At 41.3% G+C, this 20,782-nt stretch overlaps 1 protein-coding gene across 1 annotated transcript in view; it reads right to left on the bottom strand.

The window, feature by feature from the left end:
- The window catches only part of METRNL (meteorin like, glial cell differentiation regulator), a 34,756-nt gene extending 14,232 nt beyond the window's left edge, over positions 1 to 20,524 (bottom strand). The window contains exons 1-2 of the mRNA XM_073310558.1: positions 20,138 to 20,524; positions 12,991 to 13,379 (exon numbers count right to left, since the gene is read on the bottom strand). Of these exons, the coding sequence (XP_073166659.1) occupies positions 12,991 to 13,379; positions 20,138 to 20,247 (499 nt within the window). The 5' untranslated portion in view covers positions 20,248 to 20,524. The remainder of the gene's footprint in view (positions 1 to 12,990; positions 13,380 to 20,137) is intronic.
- Between the last annotated feature and the right edge of the window lie 258 nt (positions 20,525 to 20,782).

Raw genomic sequence — 20,782 nt, 5'->3', positions numbered from 1 at the left:
TTCTACAGATTTCGGAACAGTAATAGTGAAACTGACCAGAGTATTAACTTTGCTCTTCCTTGCTGCATAAAATAGCCATGAGCAGTACCAGTGGCATTGGAGCAGTGTGTCTGTAGACTCAGGAAGACAGCTCACAAAGTTATCTTTATCATCAGGAGGACTGGAAAACTTATTTTAAAGCAAGATTAAATTCAGCAGAAATTGATGACTCAGCCACTTCCCTCCCCTGACGAGGTGCTGGAACATCTTGGTAGTAGCAATAAGTTTCAGTTTCCCTGAATGATGTGCTAGCTACAGGCTGAGGGGAACATGAAATTATGCATAAAATATTTTTTTTAAAAAGCTGTTTCAGTTAGAAAGAAAGAAATCCTCATATAGGATGTAAATCTAAAGTTGACAGGATATTACTAAAGGTTGGTCTACACTTCCAAGGTATATTGGCATAGCTACATTGGTCAGGGCTGTGAAAAAACCACAGCTCTGACTGAAACACCTGTGACAACAATACCCTCAGTGTAAATGCAGGTATGTCTATGGAAGAGGGCTTTTGTCAACACAGCTAACACCGTTCCAGGAGAGGGTATTCCTACATCAACCGAAAAACTCCATTTGTCAGGATAGGCTGTATCTATACTAGGACCTATGCCATCATAGCTAAGCTAGTCCAGGGTCTGTAGGGTAGACATTCTCCAAGAGGTCACCCATTCATGCTCCTGTGTTAATGAAACGATATGGTAAATCAGATGCTCTGCTCTAGTTTCAGAATTTCCCCATTGCTCTCTGGTATCAGTATAATAAAAAATAGAGAGCTGGTGCCGATTAACACAATTTGGATGCTTGCCAAAAAATTTTCAACCACCCTCCTGCCCCCCATATGTAGTATGGATCTGAGTGGAATGAAATTAATTGACAAGAAGCTGGTTAAAGTTAAACCTGAAAGTGACGTAGTGAAAGATCAAAGGTTAAGTGAGCCTTTAAAGACATAAGAGCCCTTTTTAAGTCCTGTTTTACCAGTGGAATTCCTCTATGGGAGGGAGAACTCTGGGGTCTGTGTATGGAATAAAAATAAAAAATAAAAATCCACTAATTTTTAAGACATTTTCTGAAACATCACTGCTCTTGATGGACACATTTATTTTCCCCTTCAAAGTTACATGCTCATTTCTGATTGCAGGACTCGACAGATTCATATACCGGAACACAACACAGGAATCTTCTGTGTAATAAGATCATGCCTCTGTGCCAGATGGGCTAGACTTTCCATACTACCCTGCACCTCTTATAGGCATTTACACCTGGGCAAAATGGGTATAAACTGCTACCATTAACTGCACAAGAAACTTTGAAAGGTTTAAGGCAGTGAAAGTCAGGCCCTAAACAAACTCCAAGTATTTGTGTTGTATTACATTATATATTTTGTGTTTACTGTAAATAATGTAGCAGATTAAAGATCAAGAGGTTTTCTACACTGCAATTTATTAAAACCAGGTCCCCACATGTGAAAACCTGGCCCACATCTCAGTAGTAACAGAGTTCCTTCCAGAACGGGGGGAGGGGGGACGGGGGATGCAATCCCCTTCCCCTCCTCCCATCACCAGTCCTTTCTTTTACTACAGCCTCAGGAATTAGCAAACTAAACAGTTTTGCAGAGCAAGCAAGGAGCATTATTAGAGACTGCCAAGCAACTCTGCTGGTGGGGCTATCTTCTGCTATACATAAGGGTCAAAGCAAACAGAACCCCAGCTGCCTGGATAACATACCTGATTGCTTATTGGTTTTGACTGCCCACTGAGTTGAGAAATAAGCTAAGTGCATTCATGGGGAGTCCAGCAAAAATAAGCTACTTTCTTCTACCCTCTCCCTGTGTATTTGTCATTACAACTCTATTGTCACCTCCTCCGCTCACTGAAGAAGCAGACTGTATTGTGCTGGCAACATCAAAGGGCAGCCACAGCTGTATACTACACTTGGAGTACAGGGAGTAAGGAAGAAAGGGGATCCAGTACCAAATTCCCTCTATATTACTCAGGAAACATGAAAACAGGTAATGGGGTGAAGTATTCTATGAGACTTTATTAATAAAAAACGTTACACACAAGTCCTTTTCGAAACCCTGGGTCTCTCCCTCCAAAGTTTTAAAGGTGTTGATGCAAGCAACATTCCATTTTCTACCTTTCACTCAGGCCCTGCAATGCAAGCCTTCCTCTCCACCTCCCAGTTTAAATAGTTTAAGATTGTATATGTTTCCACTACTTTGGGGGAGCTCAGTTCTCAGCAAAGGGTTCTTGTGCATTCAATCTCACCATCTCCGCCAACTACTGCAAATTTGTCCCAAATTTCCAGAGTCACATAAATGGTTCAAACAAGTTTCTGGGTTCTCAAATCTAATCCTATTGTAGCTTCCCTGCTTAGATGAGCATGTACTTTACAAATGACCAACCAAACTAGATGCTTGCCAATAACAACAGCTTCACTGCAGCTCACACTAAATCCTCCACCTTTCAACTTTTGTTTCACTTTTTTAAAAAAAAAGTATGTGGCATTGGATTTTGCTTTGTTCTTTAGCCATTCATTTGCATCTGGCTGGTAGATCTCATCATCTTTTGGGCACAGGTAACAAAAAATAGCTTTAAGAGCATGTCCGCGAAGAGGATGAGCAAAGGGAAGAAAGCACAATTTTGTTTTCCTAATAACCTATTACCCTTATCTGAAAATCTGCCTCAAAAGCCTCACAGCTGGAGGCAGCTCACTCACAAGCAATTGTTTCTGGGTGTAGCCTTGGTTTGGCTTGAAATGCAGCTTTATTTGTTTGAAGCCAATTATGCAATCAACAAATGAATACTGGCTGATGAAGCGCTATGAAACATATTCCACTGCTTTGTGTGGACACAAATGGACCACAGTAAGTGGTTCTTTTTTCTTGGCAAAACTGAGGCCATGTCTACACTACTACTGATGTTGCTCAGAGATTGTGGGGGGTGGAACCACCCTGAACGACATAAGTTTCACTCGGGTAGCGTGCACAGCGCTATGTCGGCATAGAGCGGCTACACGAGCGATCTTATGGCGCCACTGCAAAGGTGCAGCTGTGCTGCTACAAACTTGCTAGCGTAGACATGGCCTTAATCCCAAAGAGTCAGAGAATTGTTTTTAATGTTTCTATTCTGAGGGTTATTTAGTAAAAATTAACAAATCTGACAGATGATTCTAGGAAAGAAGAAATAATAAAAAGAAAAGAAATGATTGATTTACAGTGGTGAATGCTTTGAAATTTGAATGAATCCTCACTGGAATTAATCCTGCACAGAGAGCTGGGAAATACCACCAAAGGATTTGCTAACATACTGAATTCCAGAACATATTTCTGTTGAACCTATTATGGTAGCTTCATAAGCATCTGATATTCACTGGAAATTAGGGCTGTCAAGCAATTAAAAAAATGAATTGCAATTAATCGCGCTCTTAAGCAATAATAGAATACCATGTATTTAAATATTTTTGGATGTTTTCTACATTTTCAAATATATTGATTTCAATTACAACACAGAATACAAAGGGAACAGTGCTCACTTTACATTATTATTTTTTATTACAAATATTAGCACTGTAAAAAACAAAAGAAATAGTATTTTTCAATTCACCTAATACAAGTACTGTAGTGCAATCTCTTTATCATGAAAGTTGAACTTACAAATGTAGAATTATGTACAAAAAACCCCTGCATTCAAAAATAAAACAATGTAAAACTTTAGAGCCTACAAGTCCACTCAGTCCTACTTCAGCCAATCGCTCAGACAAAGAAGTTTGGTTATAATTTGAAGGAGATAATGTTGCCCACTTCTTGTTTACAGAGTCACCTGAAAGTGAGAACAGGCATTTGCAAGGCACTGTTGTAGCTGGCATCACAAGATTATTTATGTGCCAGATGCGCTAAAGATTCATATGTCCCTTCATGCTTTAAGCACCATTCCAGACGACATGCATCCATGCTGATGACGGGTTTTGCTCAATAACCTTCCAAAGCAGAGCGGACTGACATACGTTCATTTTTGTCATCTGAGTCAGATGCCACCAGAAGGCTGATTTTCTTTTCTTTTTTCTTTTTTTTGGTGGTTCAGGTTCTGTAGTTTCCGCATCGGAGTGTTGCTCTTTTAAGACTTCTGAAAGCATGCACCAAACCCCATCCCGATCAGATTTTGAAAGGCACTTCAGATTCTTAAATCTGGAGTTGAGTGCTGTAGCTATTTTTAGAAATCTCACATTGATACCTTCTTTGCATTTGGTCAAATCTGCGGTGAGTGTTCTTAAAATGAACAACATGTGCTGGGTCATCATCCGAGACTGCTATAACATGAAATATATGGCAGAATGCAGGTAAAACACAACAGAAGATATACAATTCTCCCCCAAGGAGTTCAGTCAAAAATTTAATTAACGCACTATTTTTTTTAATGAACATCATCAACATGGAAGCATGTCTTCTGGAATGGTGGCCGAAGCATGAAGGGATCATAGGCATGTTTAGCATATCTGGCAGGTAAATACCTTGCAACGCCAGCTACAAAAGTGCCATGCAAATGCCTGTTCTCACTTTCAGGTGACATTGTAAATAAGAAGCAGGCAGCGTTATGTCCCATATCTGTAAGACAAATCGCTTGTTTGTCTTAGCGATTGGTTGAACAAGAAATAGGACTGAGTGGACCTGTAGACGCTAAAGTTTTACATTGTTTTGTTTTTGAGTGCAGTTATATAACAACAACAAAAATTTACATTTGTAAATTACACTTTCACAATAAAGTGATTGCACTATAGTACTTGTATGAGGTGAATTGAAAAATGCTATTTCTTTTAATCATTTTCACAGTGCAAATATTTGTAATAAAAAATAATAACATAAAGTGAGCACTGTACACTTTGTATTCTGTGTTGTAATAGAAATCAATATATTTGAAAATATAGAAAGACATCCAAAAATATTTAATAAATTTCAATTGGTATTCTATTGTTTAACAGTGCAATTAATCACGATTAATTTTTTTGAGTTAATCGTGAGTTAACTGCGACTAATCGACAGCCCTACTGGAAATTAAGGAACAGCCCTCGTAATCCTCCTCACCAATGGTTCTCACCCATGACACTGATTCAGAAGGCAGGTCCTGTAAAACGCACAGATCACTGAGCTTTTAGTTAAAATGCTCTGGGAGCCGTGCTCATTTCTACCACCTCTTTGCCAATACAGCCAATAAGCACACACACGGTGGATGGGAAAGTAATCCAACACCAATACTCTGATCCCACAAATTCTTATGCACATGAGAAATCCAGCCTAAAGTTACTCACATCCCTACGTGTTTGCAGGATTAATGCCCAGCAGAGCAATATTGCTTCACCGCCAACTGCTAGGCAGTGAACAATGCAAAATGCACCTGCCCTTTTAGACAATGAGAATCAGCAACATCACTAGTCCAAGAGGCAGAAAGCGCAATTGATCCCAAATTTAGACCAGAATAGGGGCTTTTCTACACTGGCACTTTACAGTGCTGCAACTTTCTTGCTCAGGGGTGTGAAAAAACACCCCCTTGAGCACTGCAAGTTACAGCGCTGTAACCTGCCAGTATAGACAGTGCACCAGTGCTGGGAGCTATGCCCCCCATGGAGTTGGCCAGTGAAGACGTGCCCTAGGGCACTGCAGTAACTGAAGGCTATTAGCATTTTCATAATGCTGGGGTGGAAGGGTGACCCACTTCTAGTGTCTTGTTGTACCCCTTATAGTGCTCAAGAGAGGCACAGGAAATAGCTGACTGGGAGTTAAGAAAGCTTCTAAATATTTGCATTGTACCAACACTTTCTACCAGCCCGAGCCAGTGAATTAACAGCTTACAGGAAGTAGCTGGATATTGTTCTCAATTAGAAAACTGGATTTATCCAATTTTTTTTTTTTAAACATTTGAGTGCTGCACCTCAGTTAGCTATAAACAGTCTCAGCTAGTTACTGGGCATTAATAAAGGAAACTCGTAAAATGGGTAGCAGAACCTGCATTATAATGGATAGATGTCATCAAGATAAAGAACATTTCTGTTACAGTTTGACTTTGCTAGCACAGAACAACTAACAGTCACATGAATATTTTCAGTGAACTCCAGCAATCAAGTTACAAGAACATAACATACAAACAAGCAGTGATCATACTGGATCAAACCAATCATCCATTTAGCCAAGTATCCTGTCTTCCAACAGTGGCCAATGCCAGATGCTTCAGAAAGAATGAACAGAACAGGGCAATTATCAAGTGACCCATCCCCTGTTTTCCAGTCCCGGCATCTGGCAGCCAGAGGCTTAGGAAACACAGAGCATGGGGTTGCGTCCCTGTCTGTTTTGGCTAATAGCCACTGATGGAGCGATCCTCCATGAACTTAACTAATTCTTTTTTCAACCCAGTTATATTTCTGGCCATCACAGCATCCTATGGCAATGTGTTTCACAGGCTGACTGTGTGTTGTGTGAAGAAGTACTTCCTTTTGTTTGGTTTAAACCTGCTGCCCACTAATTTTATTGGGTAACCCCTCCCGGTTCTTGTGTTATGTGAAGTGGTAAACACTTCCTTATTCAAGTTTGACTACACAGCTGACATTGGGCTAGATACCAATAGCTTAAGTGAGGTGCTTCTCAACATGAATAAGTGGATCCAAACCTGGTCCTTACTCGACAGCTGTAATAGCAACCTTTTTCCAGCTGAAATTACCTCAATTCTCCCCCACCCCATCCCACCCCACCCCCAAAAAAAGATTTAGGATAAGAAAGTTCTATACATTTTATCACTGTAATTTCTTACTTTGGCTTATTTACTAAAAATCAGAGTCCTGAGGAGTAAAATGTCCTAAATACACCTCCATGCTTTTACAAACTGAATGTATTATGTTGTTATGGTAGAAAATTTAGTTTTGGTCTAAAAACGTTGGCGAGCATAGCAATGTCAGTTAGAAGTGCGTGGGGGGGTGGGGGGGACATCCATTAGGAAGCTTTGTCAGTATAGCTATACTGGAAAATCCTTTCTAATGTAATCAAGGTATCTGTTGTAGGGCTATCGACGCTGGAGCACCCATGGGGAGAAAAAAAAAAGAAAGAAAGTGGATGCTCAGCACTCACCAGCCACCCACCAATTAGCTGCTCAGTGAGCCCAACTGATCAGCTTTTCGGCAGCAGGTGGGAGGCGCTGCAGGGAGGGGAAAGAGCAGGGGTGTGGCTTTGGGGGAAGGGGAGGAGTGGGAGCGGGGCCTCAGGGTGGAGCAAGTCAGCGCCTGTGGCTATCTAAAATTAAAAAAAAAGCAAAACCCCTCTAAGAAAAGACTTCTACTTTTGTGTGTAAATACTTTCTATACCGTCAAGTAATTCTAGTATTTATCGGGGTAAGTGTAAATATTAAAAGAATCTCATTTAACAATCCAAGCAAATAAGATTTCTCTTGCTTCTCGAAGGCCATTGGTCAGAATTTCACAGTGCATCAATTCTGCAGGTGAGCAAACAACCTTCTAAGAACACAGGACCTGATCCAAAGTCCATTAAAGTTAATGAAAGGACTCCTATTGACTTAACTGAGCTTTGGATCAGACTCAATGATCCCAGTCTAAAATGGATGAAAATTCAGAGTCCAAATTGTGTATCTAAGGGCTCAAGGCAGCAATGCTGCTTCATTGCCAACTGATAGTGAGCAAAAATGCATAATACATCTGCCCCTTTAGACTAGGAGAATCAGCAATACACTCAGCTACCACTTTATGTATCTAGAGGAGGATGTATGAAATGAAGGTCGCCAAACTTTAACAAATTACATAAAGGCCAATAAAAAGAAAAGGAGTACTTGTGGCACCTTAGAGATGAACAAATTTATTTGAGCATAAGGTCACTCCATCGGAGCTGTAGCTCACGAAAGCTTATGGTCTCTAAGGTGCCACAAGTCCTCCTTTTCTTTTTGCAGATACAGACTAATATGGCTGCTACTCTGAAACCTGTCATAAAGGCCAATGTAACCCTTCTTGGGCATAGTTAATTTGCATCAGATGGACCCACTTGTTGTAGCTAGCTTCCTCTTTAATATTAGGTACAACCTGCAGAGCCTACAGGTCCCAGTGTGTAATGATCCATCCAGCCTGATCTAACTATGGCCTCTCAACGCAAACTGGAACATAGCACTGTGCGACCGGTAGTTTATGTAGACTGCGTCCACATATGACAGATGCTTGTGGGATGCATTGTTTCATAATATAGGCCACACTTTTATTCAATGCTAAATTAGAAACTTGGGGTAGCCAATCTTGGAAACCTGTTTTCCTCACTAGAAATGTGGGCCCAAATTCATCCCCATCATAAATGCACTCAAGTCAGGTGGATTTACACCATGGATGCATTTGGCCTCTTGTCTGATACTTTTTTCCCCATTAGTTAAAAGCACTATGGTATTTTTACAAGTGATCACATGATAAAAATCACTAAAACAATAAACACCATGCTATAAATCATCCAGTATTGAATTACTGTAATCTGGATTACAACATGTCTCTATACAACATGGACTCTCTACAGCTCTCCAGAGCAGCCTTAGAAAATGTGATGAAGATTTACAGCCAAGGAAAGGGTTAAACTCAGAGATTTCAGATTAGGAAATCTTAAAGCACAGTGTTTTTTGACTGCTCTAAGCACATTAAGAAGCCTGTTCAGAATCTACATTTTTCACTGTATTATTTGCTAAATTCCAATTAAATGAGAAAGAATGACAGTAAACTAATAAAACTTTGGATCTTCTAATTAAATCACTGGCACCCTGCCAATCACTGCTGATTTATTGATGCACCCTGCAATGTCAGGATTCTGGGGGCACAATAGGTCACTAAAATATTAAACAGATGACTTGTGCTCTTTAATCAGTGCTGGGATGCCAGGTTAGGAAGAGAGAATAAATTCAAGGGCAGAGTACAATAACATCACCAGTAAACACCACCACTATGTAGGGAAACAGTGCACAGAAATTTTAGACTACCTGATTTCATTAAATATTCTAGCTTGAGGAATGGAAGGAGCAGGATAACTGCACCTGGGTATTTGTCATTTAAGTCTTTTTTTGTTTTATTTTGTTATTGTTCTTAATCTTTCAAAATACATTGCTTAGTTTAGAGCACCTGAAAGCGCACTGGCTGGATCCAGGAAAAGGGAAAGCTTCCCTGTGCAGTTTTGCCAGTGCATCTCAGCCTTGATCTGCAACAGCATCTCTAGTCACAGGCATCTCTTCAAGTAGATGCTTTCCAACTATGTTGAACTCTACCAGATTGTGACTAGCAGAAGATCAGATTCACTTTTCCATTTGCAACAGTCACACAATCAGAATCCAATCATGTGCCAAAGTAACAAACAGTCCCTTCAGCTAGAAACAGGCCCCTCAGATCAGGCTTTCAATTCAAGGAAGGTAAAGGTTTGCTCTGGTTGGGCCTTTTTTCTCCGTTGAAGAAACAGTGGTTGAGAAATCAACTGATTGCAAATTTATCTTCCAGACAAACAGAAACCTAATAAGCAACCAAGTGAGCAAGCATTCAATCAATGATTTTACAGAAATCAGCTACAGAAGAATGGCTGGTCCAGGATCTGTCAAGATGCCCAAGATATATTGATCCTTTAGAGGTGTAGACAGCTACTTATTTGGCAGCTCCACCAGAGATATAGGTATTCACAGAATTTAAAACAGGTTCATTTGACTGTTGGCAGGAACCAAACAGGGTGAACACATATGAGTAGTTTCAGAGGAACAGCCGTGTTAGTCTGTATTCGCAAAAAGAAAAGGAGTACTTGTGGCACCTTAGAGACTGGTGCCACAAGTACTCCTTTTCTTTTTACATATGAGTAGGATGCCTCCAGGGGCTAGGGGGTTCCAAAACCAGACAACAATAATTTAAAATACACCTTGAAGATCCCTTGAGTTTGATCTGAAGACTTTGTCGTGGGATTAGCACCAAGGGAGAAAAGTTCTTCCAAATCACACAGACACTTGATGGCCCATCTGATGCACATACGCACATAGGTCGTGTCTACACTAGCACTCATGTCAGTAAAACTTTTGTCACTCAGGAGTGTGAAAAACATCCCCCCTCCCCAAGCGATATTACTTTAACCAGCATAAGTCCTCATGTGCACAGCGCTATGTCGGCAGGAGAAGCTCTCCCGCCGACATAGCTACTGCCATCTGCTGAGCTGGTTTTATTAAGTCGATGGAAGAGCTCTCTTCCATCAGAATAACACAACTACACGGGCGATCGTACAGCTGTTCCACTGTAAGCTTGTAAGTGCAGACATGGCCTAAAACACATACGTATCAGATTGGTTGAATTCCAGTGCTGTTTTCCAGAACAGTGGCTATAACAATTAAAGATGCAGTAGTCTTAGAAAAAGTCACTGTTAATATCCTTATCAAAGGAAAAGAATATGATCACATACAGTCACCAGTTTGGCTTCTGGAAAGCTCAAGATAAGATCAACTCCGAATTCCAAAATATCTCCAAGATTTTAACAAACAATATATTTTTATTAGCAACTAATAGCACTAGCATAGCTAATTCTCCAAAAATGTATAAGTTTATGCATTTAGTATATTTGGTCCTGATTCTGCAGTTTACGACATTTGGGTTAACTGCTACGCTCACAGGAAGCCCAACTTCACACAGATTCAGCAGTCTGCTAGTGAACTGTAAACGGCAGGAACAGGGCAATTATTTTTCATGTTCTAACTTTGCCTACATGACAAATTAGCTTTTTAAAAAAAAAAAGAGCTCTTAAAAGCATAAAATGTATGGAGTGGTTTGTTACAATTTTGATTATATTTCCCACACCCCCAAGAAAGACAGAAAAATTCTCAGATTCAGTAGTTTTCAAACACCAGATTTAAAGAGTATTTAGAGTTAATGTTTTCCACAGGGGGATTTTACTATGTAGTTAACATATGCTGTTTTCAGTATATCAGTCTTTGCAGAAGTGATCTTAATGGAAACAGCTCCTCTGTGTATATTTAAGTGACTCCATTTGTATCACTTTTAGCAATCAAGACTCACTAGATAATTCTCTGTAGACACAATGAATCCTAGACATCCAGCTATAAAATTGCACAAGTAGCATAATGAAATAAAAGCATTAATAAAATTGCGTTAACTTTTTGGTTTTAATGGCAAATGCGCCACCTATCAGTTATTATGGGTGTTGCATGAGTTATAAGCTTACTATATCACTAAGCTAACAATTCACTACATCATGAATACAGTCATAAACTAACAGCTGTATTCAGAAATGCAATATGTGAATTGACATACAAATACTAGAATTACTTGACAGTATAGAAAGTATTTACACACAAAAGGAAAGTAGAAGTCTTTTCTTGGAGGGGTTTTGGTTTTTTTAAATTTATTTGGCATGAAATGACTGCCGAAATAAATTATATATGCAATCTAAGAAATATGGAGAATAAAAAAAATGGAAGATCATCAGCTATGCCACCACTTGTTAAGTGGTGTCCTTCACTGGGAGCACATGTCACCAGTGCCTCAGAATCTGTACAGACTGCCTATTGCTCTCAGGGTTGAGTAAGTTTAAAATGCGAGTTTTAACTTGTAAAGTCCTAAATGACTTGAAACCTGACTACTTAGGAGACACCACTTTGTTCCTGTGATACTGCCACAGTAGAGATCAGTTTAAAAGAGAGGGGACTACCGGCAGGGGTCTTAACTTTGGAACTCACTCCCTCATTTGGTACAAAATAACCTATATCTGCTGTCCACCAGGGTACACTGAAAATCTCATCTCATAGGTTTTAGAAGGACAGGGAGCTGCAATGGGTACTCTCGGTGGACAAGAATTACAGGACTGATTCCTAGTTCTATGCTGTAACAGCATTATAAAAGGTGTTAAAGTGCCCCACCATCTCACTCTGATTGACTCCCTGCAAATACAAAGACAACAGGTACAGCTCCAGCTGAGGAAGGAGTACCACTCCCCTTGTTAAAACAAAGAGTAATTAGTTGTTTGTACTGTTGTTGTAGCCCAGTTGATCCTAGGATATTAAAGAGACAAGATGGGTGAGGTAATATCTTTTATTGAGTAGACCAACTTCTGTCGGTGAACGAGACAAGCTTCAAGTGCTCTGTGTAAGCTTGAAAATTTGTCTCTTTCACCAACAGAAGTCGGTCCAATAAAAGATATTACCTCATCCACTTTCTGTCTCTGTAAAGAGTAATTAGGTCAGCAGAGCAGGAGTATCTGCAGAGAGGAAACACAAAAAGGAGGCATTGCTCCTTGTTAAAATGTTTACTATTGAAAACACACAGCACTGGGGTCTTTTAAAACAATAAAAATGGGAAATAGTGTTAAGCAGGAATTCTGAAGCCTGATTCTGACTCACACTGGCTTTAAATGGGTGTAACTTCACTGAGTTTGTTTACCATTATGGCCTGGGCTACATTTAAAATTTAGAGCAACCTTGTTATGTCACTCAGGGTGTGAAAAATTCACATACCCCAAGCACCATAGTTAAACTGACCTAACCCCCCTCCCCGGTTTAGAGGTGGCTAGGTCAGAATTCTTCTATCAACCCAGCTACCACTGCCAGTCAGATAGATGGGCTAACTACAGGGATGGAAAAACCCCTTCCATCATTGTAGGAAGCATCTACACTACCGCTACAGAGGCAGCACCACAGCTATCCCACTGCAGCACCCATAGTGTAGACGGTATGTGAGGGGAGAATCAGTGACTCTGTGCTGTTCTGGGTCAGTTCTTTGGAATTCAGTCCATGTTACTAGTTTTCACACAAAACTATTCTTCTACATAAAGAAGAATTTATTAGCATGACCTAAAAGTGGATGAAATTCAGACCTTGATGTGTTCCCATTTATTAACTTTACCATCTGTTAGATATCCAAAATAGTATATGAAAACGCAGCCAACTGCTCAAAACTCACCAGAAACTGTGTGCAAATCAGATGCCGTCCCCTTGTTTATCAATTCATATTGGAATCCTGTAATTTTCCGGCTAATGTCCTGTTGAGGGGTGGCCTCAATAAACAAGCCCCCCTGATCATAGCCAAAGCAATACACTTTATTGGGGCTGTGATCTCCATCTCGGACCAACAGTTTCAGTTCTCCAGTTTTTTCCAAATAAATATTTGCTCCTGCGGAGTCCTTGAAAGGCTTTATGCAAACAGTCAAGTGTTTGTAAGAGGCAGATAATGTATTGGGTCGCAGATTGACTATGAGTGCTCCTGTGGGATACATCCATTTTATTGATCCTTCAGAACAGCGGAGGTAGACCTGTTCAACATCCTTCTTATGAGACTCATGAGTTAAGCCACTAGGGATAGAGAGAATAGGGAAATTAGATGAGTAGCAGAACTATTTAAACATTGTTCATAATCTCAGAAAACAGGCAAGTCAGCAAAACTCTTTACAGCACTACTAAGCACTAGGGGCCAGATCCATTGTGGTGGTTGACAGAGATCATCTTACAAGATCAAGACCGTGAAATGTGTTGATATTTTGGGATGGGCTTTAAAACAGCTCCAGACAAATCCATAAGAAGTTAAACCACAATTCAAAATGAATTCAGAATTAAACCTTAACTTTTTCCATTGCCTATGCAAAACACCCCACAAGAAGAACTGCAGCAGAATCTAGTGACATCGGAAACAATCCTGAAAACCTGTACACATGTGACTAACTAAAGGGTTTGCAAGATATGGCCCACAATATGCAGTACATCTCCAAATTTTTCAGCATTCAAAATGGTTACGAAGGAAGTGCGGTCTAGTGGGTAAAGCACTGGACTTGTAATCAGAAAATGTGGGTTCTAGGCCCAGCCCTGCCACTAACTTGCCATGCAGATGTAGACAAGTCACTTTGACTCTATGCCAGTGTTTCCCCTCCCATGCTCAGAAACTGCTTCTCCCTCTGTGCTAAGTAGCCTATAAGCACAGTGGGCCCCTGATCTCAGCTGAGGCTCTCCCCTAACAGAAATAATTAAAAGTTTGGCAATGAGGTTTAAGAACAAAAACCCACACCTGTGTTTAATAATGTTTATTCTAAGGCAGTACTGTGTGGGCAGAAAAATACAGTGAATGATTCTGAAGATGGAAGATCATAAAATGTTATAGTGGAAATCTGGTATTGAAAAATAAAGTTTAAGAGCTTCAGCTTCCCTGTAGTTTCCCCTCCTTGGAAGCCTTAAAAACAGTCAATTTCTGCAGCACATTCCATGAGAGAATCTCAAGAGTACTTTACAAATATTAAATAATTAAGTCTCACAACATCTTCATTTTATAGATGTATAAACTGAGGCACAAAGATCACACTGGAGTCTGTAGCAGAGTCAGACACAGAACCCATTTTAACATGGCATAAATCATGAACATGATATTCTGATCTCTCAACACATATCTCCAACAGACATCTCCCTCTTCCCCACTTCTTCAGCATATTTAGGTACAGAACAAACGATGCTGGATTTAAACTCAGTCAGCATTTAGACAAGTTACGAGAAGCCATGTGTAAAAAAGAAAAAAAAACAAACCAACATATGGTTTGCATTTACTGTTGATGTGACTCATTATTGTTAGTGTCAGTGTAACCCACTTGATAGAGGTTACATGAGGAAGCTCAGAAAAACTCAGTTTTAATAATACTGTCTGCAAACATGTGCTTTTGAACAATCTTGAAAGCCACATCAAGAGCACAAAGGATGGGGGAGAGCGACCAGTCCCTGACCTTTATTCTCTTGCCCTCAGACACACGGTAGTACTTGACATATTCAAGAAAGAAAAGTTTCAATGGGATACCTCATATTGACTGCCTGTTTACATCTTGTCCACAAAAATCAATTTTTCAATACTGGTTTTGTGCGTGACACTCAGCCAAAACCAGAAATGAAGAAGTTGGTCTTTTAGTTCTTTGCAGTCAGTGAATAAAGTGTCCCAAAGTAATGTTTGGGGGGTAGGAGTGAAATTCACCCCTGGCAGAAGACTTATGCATCACACAGATCTCAAATAAACCTTCAAACTAAGACTAAGGTGATGCATAGGACTTGTGCTGGTCCTCTGTACCGGGGTGAATTTCACCCAAGAAGGATACTGTTAAAACATATGGGGAAAGGTGAGGGACAGAATAGGGAGCTCAAACACAATAAAAATGCTGCTGCTGGTGATACCAATATTGAGACGGTGAATTTTTGCATGGCAAAAATATATACACATTCATGCTGTTGTTCAAATGAAAGAAGATGGATTCCAAAATTCTTACATGAAGCCAATTATATTCCCCAGGCAACAAAATGACGCTGTTAGACAGATACAGTGAGTACAGGGAGTAGGGCTGTCTGCCCTAAAGCACCTGGCACTGGCCACTGTTGGAAGACAGGATGCTGGGCTAGATAGACCATTGGTCTGACCCAGTATGGCCGTTCTTATGTACAGGTATCTGCTGTATACATCAAGCTCTATTATAATGGAGGACTCAAATTGAGCAGATTTCAAAACTTGAGGTAAACCTGCAGAATATTAAAGACCTAGTCCAAATGAAATGGAACTTTTATAATACTGCCATCTATCACCATATTGGAAGTTTGTTCAATTTATTTTTACTTCTCAGTACCCAGTAATAAACTGTCCTACATGCACATAATGCAGAGGTCATAAAAGCTATTTTTAAATTAACTTGAGGTTTTTATTTTTTAAATATATGACATAGCAAGAGGTCAGTTGTTTTATGGCTGTGTTGATGAATGAAGCATCTCCCCACCCCTCCCACAAGTTGTACTGTTTGTTCTAGGAATAGGTTCTAACAAACAATATTTCCTCCTACAGATCCCAAGAGACATATGTTGAGCCACTGCACTTGTCTGCCTGATGTTTAGCCTTCCTGAAGTCTCAAAGGGCCATATAACTGCATGTTTTGGAAGATCCATTACTGCCATTTGTGAAACCAATTATTATATATGATAATGCAACAGGTGATGTTTGTAAGAGGAGAATGTGTCCACCATAGCAATGGGAAAGATGGCCGTAATAGGAGCACTTAGCTCTTATGCAGCGATCTTCATCTGTAGCTCTCAAAGCACTTTTAAAAATGGGAGAAAGTAATATCCCCATTTTACAGATGGGTAAACAGATGCCCAGAGAGGCAATGTGAATTGCCCAAGGTCACAAAGCCAGTCCATGGAAGAACTGGGAAGAGGACTGAGGTGTCTTTACTCCTAGGGTGTGTCTAAACAAACATTTATTTAGTGGCAAGCCAAGGTGTAAAAATCTACCTCACACAAGCCTGCCACACGTTGTCTCTGCAAAGCATGCTGCAGCACACTAATTGTTCCCTAGTGCACTTTGAAATACCCTGCTTTGAAATGGGAGTAGATCAAAGCATGCTAGGGAACTGTTAGTGTGCGGCTGCAGGCTTCATGCAGACACTTAGAGCACAGCAGGTTAGTGTGGGGTAGATTTACACCCAGCTTGTCACAAACGAAATGTTCATGTAGACAAGCCCACAGTCTGAGTTAAAGGCTACATTGGTTAGGTTTCAGTGGGATCAAAGCAGCACTTTTCACGCAAAGAAAATGAGACATCTTTAGAATAAACAAAATAATTATGAATTCTGATTGGACCACACCATGGTGTGGTTTCTAATTTCCTCAGGGGCTTGGAGGTCTCCACTAGGCCTTTTAAGCCAGTGCAAGATCTTGCTAAAGACAACTGCAGTGTAAGTAATCAGACTGTACATTATGGCAAACGTTCCCTGGGAAATCTGAGACACTGAAAGAAATCATAGCTGATATTTTCAAAGATGCCTAAGATATATGGACCAGGCAATTTTCATTAATGGAAAATGGGTGTCCAAAACATTAAGTGTATAATCTCACCAACTGCAAAAATGCCCTGACTTATCAGGTCTGCTTACCTGCATCTGGCAATACCCTGGAACTAGTCTGTAAGAAGACTGAAGCTCCAATGGCACTTAGACACCAAGATGATAGGCACCTTATAAATAGCTAACGTAGACAGACAGCTATAAAGACAACTAATTGATTGCAAAATGCTATACTTTAAACAAAGAATTCCTTCCTGACCCCAGGGAGCAAACAGCTTGTGCCTTTAAGCATAAGATTTGATTGCCCTGTCTAAAAAAAGTTAGTTACAGTATCTATTTATTCTCAAGAAGCAAAAACATATTTATGGATAGAGTGGATGACACACAAATAGTACCCATAAAGTGACAATTAGATGATAATTGAAGGGTATCAGTCCTAGGGTCACTACCTCTTTTCAGAAGGTCTAGAGGTCAGCTTCAATCTACATGCAATTGCCTTTGTCTCACCCTGAGCTCCAAATTCATTTGCATTCTGGATATAGTAGTGACACATATGCTGCTCAATATGGGCAGTTCCACCTATTTTTAAGAAGTCAGCCCTTATGCTCTTGTGCAACTGAAAGGATCACCAAGGATGTGTCATTTCCTTAATAAGCAAAAATGGGGCTGACCGGTGACAATGGGAAATTCCAAGCCTGGGTCACCAATTCAGTTCCAAATTCTCTGTAGCAAAGAATGACTCACATTTCTCTCAACTATCCCCTTTGGCTGGCAGTCAAAAAACTGAGTGGCTCAGGACAGAGCCATGTCCAGCCCTGCCTGGTCAGTGGGAGGGTCACCAGCTCAGATAGGAGGAGTAGGGCAAAAGCCCTGAAAAAAAAAAAAGAAAGAAAAATTGGATTTTTCTGTGTGTGTACATGACAGTGCCATCCATGCTCTAGGCCTTGTTTATGCAAAGTTGAAATGCTCTGCCCCCAAACTATAGGACCACAGAGCTACCTATGAAAAGCCAGATTGTTAGGAATTTGCTACTGAAATTGACAAGGAACTGTAGGCTTTGTCCCATATCAGTTGTACATTGCAAACACCCCCACCCCCCAACTGGATTTATAGTTCAACATTTTACCAATTGCCAAGAGTCATTAGAAGTTCATAAATAGTTGCCAACTGTATGCATCTTTCAGATTGTATTGATTTGAACTCTCTCCAAAACATCCTTCCATTCCAAGTTAAACTAAACTCTTATTTTAATCAATTGAGCTTAAACGCATGAATTTATTACATTAACTGTTTTACACTGGTACCCCATTAAAAACAGGTTTAGCCAAACAGAAAACCAAATATATGCTACATGAGTACTTCATTTAGCAACAATTTTGACTGTGAATATAAATAAGAGTTTTTAGATTATAAACAGTAGAAGAGGTTGCAAAACCATGAAGACACACTAAAGTTATTACAAAAGATTAAAGTTTAGGAGCCAAACACTTTGAGCATTCAAAGAAGTTTCACAACTAGGGTGATTAGAATAGTAATGGCAGCCAAAGAACAATGGCCTAGAATTTGCCCTAAATGACTCTGGTGTAATCCAGAGCTACTGCATTGAAGTTACTCCACCAGTATAATTAAGAGCAGAATCTGGCCCAACAGCTTTATATATCAGTGTGGTAAAGCAGTGAGTTCAATAAGGGTGAAATTGGAATGAAGCTAGGTCAACTGTTAATGGGAACACACAAAGAGCCTGATTCTCCTCTTACTTACACCAGTGTAACTCCATTGACTTTAGCAGTTATTCCTCATTTCCACCAAAGTAAGTGGAGAATTGGGCCTAAAATCTTTACCCTATTACAAACTATCAAGGTGCTTTGAAATAAACATGAAAAATAAACAAGGTAACCAGCAATTAAAATAAAATATCTGAGCCAGACAATTCCTTAATTACCTCTGTGTGTGTGTGTGTGTGTATGGTGCACATATATATACACACACACACACACAGAGTCAACTTTCACCACAAAAAGGACTTGCAGGTGTATTGCATTACAACAAAGTTAATGCCAAGTGTAGGAGGTTACCAGACATGAGTTACAAAACAGGTTATTTCGGTGTTAGGTTGCACAGATGTGGAAGTTGTTGTGGATCAGTAAAAATACCCTTCCTATGCCTGGCTAAGGCTACCTCCCCCTCATCTCCCCATGGCACATGTCTTTGGTAATGCTGATAGTTACTCCTGGAATGTTAATCAACCCCTATATCCCGCCTCAAAAATCAGACCAAAAGGGAAAGATTCTTGCTACAACCAAATCCAAATTCCACATACACACACATATCTGGGCCAACTTCTTCCTTCGCCCTCTATCAGGGACAAAACTCTCATTGACGTCAATGGAAGAAGGATCGGGGCCTCTATTTGTTAAAATTTCACACAAGACTATGTAGAAAGGCGCTGGGGACATGTAAACCCCATTATTGATCCACCTTACCATATCTGATCAAGACCTTCGTGCCTTTCAGTTTCAATATTAAACTGCTGACAAAAAAACACCGATTTTGAATGGTAGAGAGACGGGGGGGAGGGTCCGAGAGGAGAACCACCAAAGAAACAGTGTAAATCAGGAATCGGTCCACTGAAATCAGAAAGTGACACGGGGCCAAAACTGAGGAGAGGGGACTCAAGCCTGAAAACGTAACCCATGGCCCCGTAGCTCTCAAACAACTGCAGAGGCATTCTATCGACGCAGTAGGACTGAAAAATTATTTGGAGGGGGAGCCGAGGGGGATCTCTTTAAAAGGAAAGACACTGTTCAAAATCAAGTTGTCCCATTTCTCCTTCAGCCACAGGGGGCGGAAAGGGCGAAAGGGTGAAATCCTGCCACAGATGGAACAGATCCCATCCGGGGGCTTAAATCGGCTATGGTCTGGGGTCTGCCAACTGGTGACGATTTCAACCAGATTTAAAAAGCGGGTCAGACATCCCGCAAAGAGCCTCCGCTCCCTCCCCCGGATTGCGGAATGTTAAAGAAGAACCGCACATTGCCTGGCTCGTCTGGACACTGAGCTGCCCCCGGAACGGAGAAACTTAACGAAAGCGCTTTAAGAATTTAATCCAAACCGGGGGAAACACGCAGCGCTGACTGTCTCCTTCCCTCGGAAGCTCGGGACATGCCCCGCTGGGGCTCGGAACATGCCCCGCTGGGGCTCCTCCTCCTCCCCCCAAACGGCTGGCGGGCTCGGGGGGGGGGGTGGCTCAGTCCTTACCTCCCCTTCCAGTTGCACAGGTCGCTGGAGTACTGCCCGGCAGCCCCCCGGCACAGCAGCGACAGCGCCAGGAGCAGCGGCAGCAGCCCGGGCGCTGGAGCGCTCAGCATGGTCCCTCGCAGCAGCCCCTCTGCTCTGGTGCGAACCCCAGCGAGACACAGCGCGATGCAGTGGGAGGGGTGGAGGGGAGGAATCCGCGGCGTGCAAGGAGGCTTCCCTACATGGTGGGGCCAGAGGGGGGGATTGCACGGACAGCCTGCCCCTGGGAAAGGAAGCGCAGATGCCGGCAGAGTTGCTACCCCGTGCCCATCCCGGCGCGCTGCTCCTCGCTCAGCCACTCGGCTCCACTCTGAAGTTTCCTTCCCCCAGCTCTCCAGACTCCCAGCTAAGGGGCGGGGAGCTGCCTTGCCTCCCGGAGCCACCCACAAAACTCGGCTCCTCCCGAACGGGGCCTGCAGTCAAGAGCTAGCAAAACCCGGCACCGGATTGCTTCCCTTTCGCACTCCTGGCACAATTCGAGGCCTTGCCGCGCATGAACTGGTCTCGTCCTCATTGTGTGGTGTGGCCCCCTACAGTGCTACAGGTTTGTTCCCTTCCCCTAGCAGGACACATGCCCTCCTTCAGTATCACACTCGCCCTCCTGTT

This window comes from Lepidochelys kempii, chromosome 14 (genome assembly GCF_965140265.1).
Source record: "Lepidochelys kempii isolate rLepKem1 chromosome 14, rLepKem1.hap2, whole genome shotgun sequence".
NCBI lineage: Eukaryota > Metazoa > Chordata > Testudines > Cheloniidae > Lepidochelys > Lepidochelys kempii.
This window is presented reverse-complemented; position numbering and strand designations above follow the sequence as displayed.